This window comes from Eptesicus fuscus, chromosome 5 (genome assembly GCF_027574615.1).
Source record: "Eptesicus fuscus isolate TK198812 chromosome 5, DD_ASM_mEF_20220401, whole genome shotgun sequence".
NCBI lineage: Eukaryota > Metazoa > Chordata > Mammalia > Chiroptera > Vespertilionidae > Eptesicus > Eptesicus fuscus.
The window spans coordinates 73,494,658-73,506,952 of NC_072477.1; the positions used below are offsets into that span (position 1 = coordinate 73,494,658).

At 40.8% G+C, this 12,295-nt stretch overlaps 1 protein-coding gene across 10 annotated transcripts in view; it reads right to left on the bottom strand.

The window, feature by feature from the left end:
• The window catches only part of KATNBL1 (katanin regulatory subunit B1 like 1), an 86,980-nt gene that overhangs the window by 45,878 nt on the left and 28,807 nt on the right, over positions 1–12,295 (bottom strand). For 8 of the 10 annotated variants that reach the window (XR_008556149.1, XR_008556152.1, XR_008556151.1 and 5 more), the window contains exons 2-4: positions 8,491–8,621; positions 3,452–3,492; positions 175–454 (exon numbers count right to left, since the gene is read on the bottom strand). Coding sequence is in view for 4 of the 10 variants with exons in the window: in XM_054716384.1 (XP_054572359.1) it covers positions 175–454; positions 3,452–3,492; positions 8,491–8,607 (438 nt within the window). In the remaining 6 variants the exon portion in view is untranslated. The remainder of the gene's footprint in view (positions 1–174; positions 455–3,451; positions 3,493–8,490; positions 8,622–12,295) is intronic. The other 2 variants (XM_054716386.1, XM_054716385.1) reach the window with 2 other exon arrangements.

The following is a 12,295-nucleotide window of genomic DNA, read 5'->3' on the forward strand; positions in this document are numbered from 1 at the left end:
AATGGAATAAACTACTGAGTCAAATTTGGTTAATCAAGAAAACTGTGTCAGGAGTTACAATCATTCAAATAAATCTGAATTCAATGTGTGGCAATTATTCAAATAGCAGACTATGGCAAATAAAAAAATAAGAGTATAGCAAGAATAATAGTTAAGTTTATAAACTTAACTTACCTCAGAAAAAAACCCACTGTATTTTGATGATGCGCTTTCTGTCTGTGAAGAACCAGAATCACTGGAGTTAAGCAAATATGTTCGACTATCATGGTGTAATTTTTCAGGCAGGTGGCCTGCACAAGCCAGTTCATTTTCTTTATTTGCCATGTCACAGCCCCCACTTCTAGGGGACTGTTTCTTTTTAAAACAAGAATTTGTGAAAGGATAATGAACTTTCTTTCTGTGATAGATCACCTTATGTAGTTTATCTGGGCTTTTAACAGCGTGTCCAACTGTTCTGTAAAAATGAAAAAAGATCCACATTAAAACCTTTAAAAGTTTTTAAACAGAAAAATTTAATAGGCCACATTTTGTGATTACAATCCAGTAAAATTAGAAGTAAACAGAATTTTTAAAAATCTTAAATTTTAAAGAGGGAAATTACAAACGATCTGAAAAGCAATGAACAGGACGATACTTTATACCGAATGAAAATAAAGAGGCATAACTAGATGCTTTTAATTTTTTTTAAATATATATATTTTATTGATTTTTTACAGAGAGGAAGAGAGAGGGATAGAGAGTTAGAAACATCGATGAGAGAGAAACATCGATCAGCTGCCTCCTGCACACCCCCTACTGGGGATGTGCCTGCAACCAAGGTACATGCCCTTGACCGGAATTGAACCTGGGACCTTTCAGTCCGCAGGCCGACGCTCTATCCACTGAGCCAAACTGGTTTTGGCTAGATGCTTTTAATTTTTAAAAATATATTTTATTGATTTTTTACAGAGAGGAAGGGAGAGGGATAGAGAGTTAGAAACATCAATGAGAGAGAAACATCGATCAGCTGCCTCCTGCACACCCTCTACTGGGGATGTGCCTGCAACCAAGGTACATGCCCCTTGGCCGGAATTGAACCTGGGACCCTTGAGTCCACAGGCCGACACTCTATCCACTGAGCCAAACCGGTTAGGGCAGATGCTTTTAAAATGAAATATTACTGGCCATTTTTGAAGTAAGAAAATTATAACAATTTCTAATCACCTAAACTTTTTCTAACAAAGTGACCAATAATTATACATATTTGAATATTTTAAAGTTTATTTTTATTAAGTTGAAGTATACTTAATTTTATTTTAATAAGAAACCACAAAAGAACACATCTCACATCTCATGGTTTAATATAGTGGTTTTCAAAAGTTTTGGCCTCAGGATGCTTTGCACTCTTAAAAATTCTTGAAGTCTCCTGAACAGACACTTCTCCCAAGAAGACATAGAAATGGCCAACAGGTATGATGAGATGTTCAATTTCACTAGCTATTAGGAAAATACAAATCAAAACTACAATGAGATAGCACCTCACACCTGTTAGGATGGCTATTAACAAGACAAGTAATAACAAGTGTTGGAGAGGTTGCAGAGAAAAATACCCTTATTCACTGTAGTGGGAATGTAAACTGGTACAGCTACTATGGAAAACAATATGGACGTTCCCAAAAAAGCTAAGAATAGAGTTATCCTAGGACCCAGCAACCCCTCTTCTGGGTATCTACACAAAAACTTAATTTATTTTAAAAGATATATGTACTCCCATGTTCACTGCAACATTATTCACGGTGGCGAAGATAAGGAAACAACGGAAATGTCCTTTGATAGATGATTTGATAAAGAAGCTGTTGTACATTTACACAATGGAATACTACTCAGCCACAAGAAAAGATGAAATACCGCCATTCCTGACAACATGGATGGATCTTGGGAATATCATGCTATGTAAATTAAGTCATATGGAAAAAGTCAAGAACCATATGACTTCATACATATGTGGGATATAAAACTGAAAACAACAAATGAACAAACAAACAAAACTATAGACATAGATAACAGTATAGTGTTACCAGAGGAAAAGGGGGGTGGGAAGCTAGTAAAGGATAAAGGGAGTCGGTGAGGGAAGAATAGACTTTGGGTAGTGAGCACACAATGCAATATACAGATAATGTTTTAGAACTGAACACTTGAAACCAACCTATATAAGTTTATTAATCAATTTACCCCAATAAATTTAATTAAAATTTTTTTAAAATTCTTGAGGTCTCAAAATAATTTTTTTTATGTGGGAAATACTTGATACCTACTGTATTAGGAACTAAAACTGAGAAAATGTGTTAAATCATTAAAAAATAATAGACTTGCCCTAGCTGGTTTGGCTCAGTGAATAGCATCAGCCTGCGAACTGAAGGGTCCCAGGTTCGATTCCAGCCAAGGGCACATGCCTGGGTTGTAGGCTCGATCCCCAGTAGGGGGCATGCAGGAGGCAGCTGACCAATGATTCTCTCTCATCATTGATGTTTCTATCTCTCTCTCCCTCTCCTTTCCTCTCGGAAATCAATAAAGAAACATATTTTTTTAAAAATAATAGACTTGTTACTGATTAACACAGATTTTTAAAAAATATTTTTATTGACTTGTAGAGAGAGAGGAAGGGAGACAGAAAGAGAAAGAGAAAGACTGATGTGAAAGTGAAACATCAATCCCTTCGACTGGGGATCCAGGCATGTGCCCTGACTGGGAATCGAACCAGCAACCTTTTTGGTGCATAGGACGATGCCCAACCAACTGAGCCACATCGGCAGGGCTCACACAGAATATTTTTATAAAATCACACACACACGCACGCGCACACAAACACACACACACACAGTGAGAAGAATGGCATTGTTCTATATCTTTACAAAATCTCTAATATCTTATTTAATAGTAGACAGCTGGATTCTCATTATTTCCTTCTCCATTCAATCTATTGTGATATCAAATGTAGCTTCTGGAAAACTCTACTATTCACTTGTAAGAGAATAAAAATGAAAAAGATGAATAATGTCTTAGTATTGATATGACTAAAGTAACCTCAAAAACTCCCTGAATGGGCTTCAGGAACCCCCAGGGTCCTCAGATCACACTTTGAGAAACAGTGGTTTAGTAGAAAGTTCGGCAAATCTGAGAATGAATGCCATTTTTACCACTTTCTTGGTGCATAACCCTGAACAAATCACTTAACTTCTCTGATCTTTAGGTTTCCTCATCAATTGTTAGGGGGGAATGAAACCTACCCAGTAGGACTGTGGTAACTATTAGAGATAATATTGATGTGTTTAGCACAATGACTAGCAAAAAGGAAATGTTTGAGAATAAGATAATTATTATAATAAAAGAGAATACTTATTTTCTCCCCATTTTTACTCTTATCCAGCTTTCAACATTTGCTGTTTCCCACAAACTTTAAAGATGCTCTTACCTATTTATGTAAGCAGCCAACTGTTTTGGAGATTTCTTAACCTGAAAAATTAAAATAGATAGTTGTAGCACATTTAAGTTTTTAAATAAAAATATGTAAACTTTGTGATTGATATTAACAAATCTGAGATTCAACAGATAAGTTTTTCAGATTAAAGTTGCTTTATCTCAATCATTAGTTACAACAACATTATATAGAGATGTTTTTGGTATATCTATTTCCCTATTTTCTATGCCACTAGTCACATATTATATTTACAGGGTACTTAATAAGTTGAATTTTAAAGTGGTTTAAGAGAAATTATATCAGTGCTGATATGCCTTACAATGGTGAACAAAAAGCACTTTTAAGATTCCTCTTTAACCCAGAAATCATCCCAAGCCATTATGCTCAATTAATATTTGACAAAGAAGGCAAGAGCATACAATGGAGTCAAAACAGTCTCTTTAATAAATGGTGCTGGGAAATTTGGACAGATACATACAAAAAAATGAAACTAGATCACCAACTTACACCATACACAAAAAACAAACTCAAAATGGCTAAAGGACTTGAATGTAAGATGGGAAACCATAAAAATCCTACAAGACTCCATAGGCAGCAAAATAGCAGTCATCTGTCGTAGAAATATCTTTACAGACACAACTCCTAGGGCAATGGAGACTAAGGAAAAAATAAACAAATGGGACTACATCAAAATAAAAAGCTTCTGTAGAGAAACCAAGTTGGCGGCATAGGTAACACCTGAACTTGCTGCCTCGCACAACTACTTCAAAACTACAACTAAAAGACAAAACGGACATCATCCAGAACCACAGGAAGGCTGGCTAAGTGGAAATTCTACAACTAGAAGGGAAGAGAAAAGCACACTGAGACTCAGAGGAGCTGCAGAAGTAAAGTGCAGAGGTACGGAGGCGCACGCAGAGAGGGCTGGCAACTGAGTACGCAGCTGTCTTTTTCAATCCGGAGGGAGACACATGTTCCCAACTGCTCTGAACTCCAGTTCCGGGCAAGACTCTGTGGACCCAGACTCATACGGGGAGAAACTGGACTGTCTGGCAGCAGGTGGAACTCAAGGGCGGCTTTCTCTCAGAGGTGCTTGCAGCGATTACCAAAGGACACTGAGACCCGGGGGCCTCTTAGGGCAGGGCTGACGGGAAGCCATTGCTGTTTGCTCTGTCCTGAGACTCCGCCCCATCCAAGCTGTGCACAAAGGCTTTTGCATATGAATGGCCTGGTCCTTTGAAATCTAAACTTACCTAATAAACTGCAGCTGAGTCAGAGAGACCCAGAACAGTGGTTGGCAAACTCATTAGTCAGCAGAGCCAAATATCAACAGTACAACGATTGAAATTTCTTTTGAGAGCCAAATTTTTTAAAACTTAAACTTCTTCTAACGCCACTTCTTTAAAATAGACTCGCTCAGGCCATGGTATTTTGTGGAAGAGCCACACTCAAGGGGCCAAAGAACCTCATGTGGCTCGCGAGCTGCAGTTTGCCGACCACGGACCCAGAATATCCAAAAGAAGGCCCAAGGCCCCACAGCATCTTGCATTGCTTCACAGCTGGGCCTCAAATGGGCACCTCCAAAACCCAAACAAAGAAGAGGAATCTGCAGATCTCTCCACAGCTCCTGCTGGGTGGCCTCAGATAGAGACTAAATTAGCACCTCCTTGGAGATTCAAGAGCCAGTGTACCCAGGGGTCAGAGTAGGACCATCCAGATTACAACTCCTCAGATCCATAAGGGACACACTCAGGGGGCAGACTCAGTGAGAACCAAAGCCCCACTGAAGCAAGTCTTGCCTCATAAGGGTGTCTCCAGCACAGAAGTTATCCCACCGTAGACATAGCTGTACCTCACAGCCAATTGGCTTGCAGGTCAATTTCTCCCAGTGATACCAACAACAATCAAGGCTTAACTACAACAAGACTGTGCACACAGCCCACAAAGGGGTGCACCAAGAGTGTCCACCTCAGGTAACTGGGGGAGGTTGAGCCACTGGGCCCTATAGGACACCTAGCACACAAAGCCACTCTATCAACTCAGGGAAGCAGCCAAAATGTGGAGACAAAGAAAGAGGTTACAAATGAAAGACATGGAGGAAAGCAAACTACTGGATATAGAGTTCAAAACCACGGTTATAAGGTTTTTCAAGAATTTTCTAGAAACCACCAATAAATTTAGTGAGATCCTCAAGGATATGAAAAAGGACCAACTAGAAATTAAACATACACTGACTGAAATAAAAAATAATATACAGAGATCCAACAGCAGACTAGAGGATCGCAAGAATCAAGTCAAAGATTTGAAATACAAAGAAGCAAAAAACACTCAACCAGAAAAACAAAAAGAAAAAAGAATCCAAAAATATGAAGATAGTGTAAGGAGCCTCTGGGACAACTTCAAGCGAAACATCCAAATTATGGGGGTGCCAGAAGAAGAGAGAGAGCAAGATACTGAAAACCTATTTGAAGAAATAATGACAGAAAACTTCCCCCACCTGGTGAAAGAAATAGACATACAAGTCCAGGAAGTGCACAGAATCCCAAGCAAAAGGAATCCAAAGAGGACCACACCAAGACACATCATAATTAAAATGCCAAGAGCAAAAGACAAAGAGAGAATATTAAAAGCAGCAAGAGAAAAACAGTTATTTACCTACAAGGGAGTACCCATACGACTGTCAGCTGATTTCTCAACAGAAACTATGCATGCCAGAAGGGAGTGGCAAGAAATATTCAAAGTGATGAATAGCAAGAACCTACAAACAAGATTACTCTACCCAGCAAAGCTCTCATTCAGAATTGAAGGTCAGATAAAGAGCTTCACAGATAAGAAAAAGCTAAAGGAGTTCATCACCACCAAACCAGTATTATATGAAATGCTGAAAGGTATTCTTTAAGAAGAGGAAGAATAAGAAAAAGGTAAAGATAAAAATTATGAACAACAAATATATATCTATCAACAAGTGGATCTAAAAATCAAGTGAATAAAAAATCTGATGAACAGAATAAACTGGTGAATATAATAGAATCAGGGGTATAGAAAGGGAGTGGACTGACAATTCTCGGGGGGAAAGGGCTGTGGGGGTTGCGGGAAGAGACTGGACAAAAATCGTACACCTATGGATGAGGACAGTGGGGGGGGGGAGGGGTAAGGGCAGAGGGTGGGGTGGGAACCGGGTGGAGGGGAGCTATGGGGGGAAAAAAGAGGAACAATTGTATTAATCTGAACAATAAAGATTTATTTAAAAAAAAAAAAGATAAGCAGTCCTGAGACTGCAACCAAATTATTGACAGTAAGGAAAGAGGAAGCAGTGATGCTTAAATATACATTTATACCTGGTGTTAAATATACACATTTATAACTGTTTCCTGGCATATCTTTCCTTAAAATATATACCAAAAATAATTAGTGAGCAATTAAAGAAAAAAATAAATAAAAAGCTTCTACACAGCAAAAGAAGCCATCAACAAAACAACAAGAAAGCCCACTGCATGGAGAACATATTTGCCAATGATATTTCAGATAAGGGTTTATCTCCAAAATTTACAGAGAACTCATACAACTTAACAAAAGGAAGATAAACGATCCAATCAAAAAAATGGTCCAAGGATCTAAATAGACACTTTTTGAAAGAGGACATACAGAAGGCCCAGAGACATATGAAAACATGCTCAAAGTCACTAATCATCCGAGAGATGCAAATCAAAACAACAATGAGATACCATCTCACACCTGTCAGAATGGCTATCATCAACAAATCAACAAACGACAAATGCTGGAGAGGATGCAGAGAAAAAGGAACCCTCGTGCACTGCTGGTGGGAATACAGACTGGTGCAGCCACTGTGGAGAACAGTATGAAGTTTCCTCAAAAAGTTAAAAATGGAACTCCCATTTGACCCAGTAATCCCACTTCTAGGACTATATCCCAAGAAACCGGAAACACCAATCAGAAAGGATATATGCACCCCTATGTTCATAGCAGCACAATTTACCATAGCTAAGATTTGGAAACAGCCTAAGTGCCCATCATCAGATGAGTGGATTAGAAAACTGTGGTACATCTACACAATGGAATACTGTGCTCTATAAAAAAGAAGGAACTTTTACCATTTGCAACAACATGGATGGAACTGGAGAGCATTATGCTAAGCGAAATAAGCCAATAGGAGAAAGATAAATATCACATGATCTCACTCATATGTGGGATATAATGATCAACATATATTGATAAACAAAAATACATCTAGAGACAAATGGTAGGGAGAGCGGGTTAGAGAGCAACTAAAGGGCTTGTATGCATGCATATTAGCATAACCAATGGACACAGACACGGGGCAGTGGGGGCTTGCCCAGGGTGGGAATGGCTGCGGGGGGAGGGTGGGGGGGGTCAATTGGAGAAAAAGGAGACATACGTAAAATATTAGACAATAAAAATAAATAAATAATTTAAAAATTAAAAATATTCTTTAATATTAAATTAAAATATCAAAATTATATCCTATCAGAACAGTATACGGGCCAAAAAATTTTTAGAGCTTTCTGAATATAATATAAAGTTTTCAATATTTCATTAATTCTACTTAATTCTGGCAAGTTAAACAGAATTGGTATCTCTTGTTTTTTAAATAATTTAACCAGATTACCCATACGCCTAATAGTTTAAATTGTCTGTGATGAAATGAAAAAAACCTGTGTCTCCTCAAAATTCCTGTTGAAATCCTATTAGGAGGCTGGGCTTTTGAAAGGTGACTGGGTCATGAATGAGATTACTGCTTTTATAAAAGAGACCCCAGAGAGCTCTCACCCCTTTCACCATGCTAAGACACAGTGAAAAGACAGTCATCTGTAGGCCCTCACCAGACACCAAATCTGCCTGGGCCTTGATCTTGAACTTCCCAGCCTCTAGAGCTGTAAGAAATAAATTTCTGTTGTTTAAAGCCACCCAGTCTAAAGTATTCTGTCATGGTATTCTTAGCCTGAACAGACTAAAATACTGTCTTACCTGTTACCTAGAAACTGTGGACTTACCTCCTTCATGTTCTTATTAGTGAAATTAGAGATCCTTTTTCTAGGACGATCAATGGAATGATTCTCAATATTATTATAAAAGTTCCGTTTTTTAACATTGTGGGTTTCAGATGCCATAATCTCTTAAATACCTAGACAACAAAATAAAAAGAATAAATGGAAAATACAAAAAGCAAAAGAGCCTAACCATTTCCTTAATACACATACAAAAATACGAAAACAGCTCGCTATGTAAAAACGGCTTATGAGTAAAGCAGAGAACACAGTTCTAATCTACACACTTTTAAAAACCTTAAATACAGAGCAGGGCATTTCATGAAATTAAGGGTCTTTCTGTTCTCATTCTTTTTAGACGTCACCAGTAATAATAACATGGCATGTATTTTGGCCCAACACAAAATGTCAATCTCCCCATTTTCCATATCACTAGCCATATATTAAATTTAAACGTACAGGTCATGAAATCAAATCTATGTGTAGAGTAGTAATTATGGCATTCAAATCTACAGAAGCCTAAAATTTTTGAACCAAATCACATATACCACCCCAAGCAGCAGACAGAGGAACCAAAATCAAACTATATATATATATCTGACTTGTTTATGCCTAACCCTTACATTTTTCTTTCATTCTTGTAGCTAGCTCTCCAAAGCTTTCTTGTACCTTTGAAAAAAATAATCCAATGTACTCCAGGTTAAGAAACCTCTCAGATGAGACTTTTAAAAAAGTAAATAAATAACTACATTAATATAATAAGCACTGACTGAGGGGCATCCATATGAGTGAGCAAAACTTCACTGGGAAAGTCTTAAAGAACAAACAGCATGTGCAGAATTGAAAGGCATGAAGCAACATGGTTTGTCTGGCATTATCTTAAGCAGATGCATGTGACTGGAGCTTAGGCTGGGGGTGGATTACAGCACGCTGAGAAATGAGGCTGGAAGAGATAGGCAGAATCTAGATCATAAAGGGTTTGTTCATGAGCTAAGCTTTTTTGTTTTGTTTTGTTAATCCTCACCTAAGGATATGCTTATTGACCAGAGAGAGAGAGAGAGAGAGAGAGAGAGAGAGAGAGAGAGAGAGATCCAGAGATCCAGAGATCCAGAATAGAACCTGCAGCTTAGGTATATGCCCTGACCGGGAATTGAACCAGCAACTTTTTGGTATGCTCCAACCAACTGAACAACACAGGTCAAAGCTTTTTTTTTTTTTTTTTTTTTAAGGGAAGAGAGACATTTAAAAATAGGAGACGAAACACTTACACCCTTATCTGAGACCCCATTACAATGACAGAAAAAAGTTTTTAAACACATAAAACCCATTAGGACAAAGAAGAGGAAATGATGGCAACAACATTTTGGAAATGATAAATGACTTGGCAGATCTGAGAAAGCCAAATCCTAAATCAACAGTGAGGAAAGGTGAAAAGGAAAATCCCCAAAAGGTTCAGTAACTGGCAATACTGAGGACCTCAATAAGTGAGGATAAAGGTGGACTTAAGAACAAGTAACATGAATATCCATTCAAGACACCTAGATCCATCCCTACATCCCCTTCCCCATTCCAGTAAAAGACTAGTTTTATAGTATGGAAAATTTAAAACACAATCTTTGGGATGGGTAACACCAGTCATGAATGAGGGTGAAAGGAGCATATTATATACAGGGGTGGGGAAGAGGATCAAGTGAAAGTTTACATAGTAAATACTAAGACCTCTAACCTTTATTCTACCACTTGCCTCACAGAGGCCTGCAACCAGGCTTATAGACTTCAGAAAAGAGGGCAAAAGCTCAATCCCAGAGGAAAACACATCCTATCTAATAAAGAGGGAATGTGCTAATTGACCATCATGCCTTCACAAAGATGGTGGAGCCAACAGCCAATAAGGAGGAAATATGCTAATTGACTGCCACACCCTCGAAGATGGCACTGCCCACAGCCACAAGATGGCAGCTCCCAGTCCCCTCAGCCCCGCCGGGGCGGCAGGTGCGCGGCACAGCCGAGCCTGCCCCCAGGCGGGTCCAACCGCTCCACGTGCCTGCCTCCGGAGTCCCCCAGTCCCCTCAGCCCACCAGCTGCCCAGGGCCAGCCCGAGGCGCAGGCAAGCCTTGGGGCCGCCCGAGGCTCAGGTAACCAGGGCTGCCTCTCCAATTGGACATCCCTCTCATAATCTGGGACCACTGGCTCCTAACTGCTCACCTGCCTGCCTGCCAGATCGCCCCTAACTGCCCTCCCCTGCCAGCCTGGTTTCCCCCAACTGCCCTCCCCTGCCAGCCTGGTTGCCCCCAACTGCCCTCGCCTGCCGGCCTGATCTCACCCCTAACTGCCCTCCCCTCCCGGCCCTCCCCTGCCGGCCTGATCTTGCCCCAAACTGCCCTCCCCTCCGGGCCTGGTTGCTCCCAACTGCCCTCCCCTGCCAGCCTGATCTCGTCTCCAACTGCTTTCCCCTGCCAGCCTGATCGTCCCTAACTGCCTCTGTCTGCCTGATCACCCCTAACTGCCATCCCCTGCTGGTCTGATCTCGCCCCCAACTGCCCTCCCCTGCAGGCCTGATCTCACCCCCAACTTCCCTCCCCTGACGGCCTGGTTGCCCCCAACTGCCCTCCCCTGCCAACCTCATCTCGCCCCCAACTGCCCTCCCCTGCCAGCTTGATTGCCCCTAACGGCCTCTGCCTCGGCCCCCACCACCATGGCTTTGTCAGGAAGGAAGTTAGACGTCTGGAAGATGGCCTGTTGACCTGGTCTAATTAGAATATTACCCTTTTAGTAGTATAGATAGATTATATAGGATAGGATTGCTTAAATGGGGCAGGGGAGCCTTTTTCATCAGGAGGAGATGCTCTCGGCAGACAGAAATACATAATCCCTATATATGGACTGATAGCCAGCCACATGCACTATACTGCCAAACTGGTCATTAAAAAATTGAACCGCTTTCTTACACCTTATACCAAACAGCTATTGCCCTTAAAACCCCTCCTTAGCCCCCACCTTAGGTTCTGCCTTCGCAGTTCACCCAGATTAGGTTCTGATTGGTCGGTTTCTATGCCAGTCAGCGTCAAAAGCTCTGCCTCCTAGGCAGCCATTGGCTCCTCACATTCACCCAGATTTGGTTCTGATTGGTCGGTTTCTATGCCAGTCAGCATCTCTGGGCCTATCAACGGGCCTGGTCAGAGAGGCAGGGCTGATCAGCAGCCCCAACAGAGGCCTGAGAGAGAGGTGTGGCTGCTGGCCAGGCCCGGAGCAAAAGAGAGAGGCAAGTGCTGATCAACAGCTGCCATGGAGGCTCGGATCAGACCCTGCTTTTCTCTCCAGGCCTCTCTTTGGGCCTGATCTGCAGCCCCCTCGGCAGTCAGTGCTGGGTTGGGGCGCCCGCAGCGGTGGCAGTCAGTGGTGGGTCTCCATGGCAACCCAGCACTGACTTCTGGCCGGTCTAGCCTTTGGTCGTTTGGGATGTTACAGACCCTGGGTTTTTATATATTAGGATGGTTTGCTTTCTTAGTGACTTTCCCTGACCCACAGTACCTAACTTCACTTCCCTATCTCCTTACCCTTCCCTACCATTTTTCTTGATAATACTTGCTACTATTAGATATACAGTATATATCTGTTTAGCATATGTTTTCTCTACTAGAATATAAACTCCTTGAAAGATGGGATCTTGCTTGTTTTCATTTTTACATTCCCTGGGCCTACAACACCACCTGGCAATACAAAGTGCTCTATAGGCACATGTTGAATGAATAAGTCCATTCTATACTATGTAAAAATGATAATTAGTTGAAACAGCTTTTACCTTCTGTAT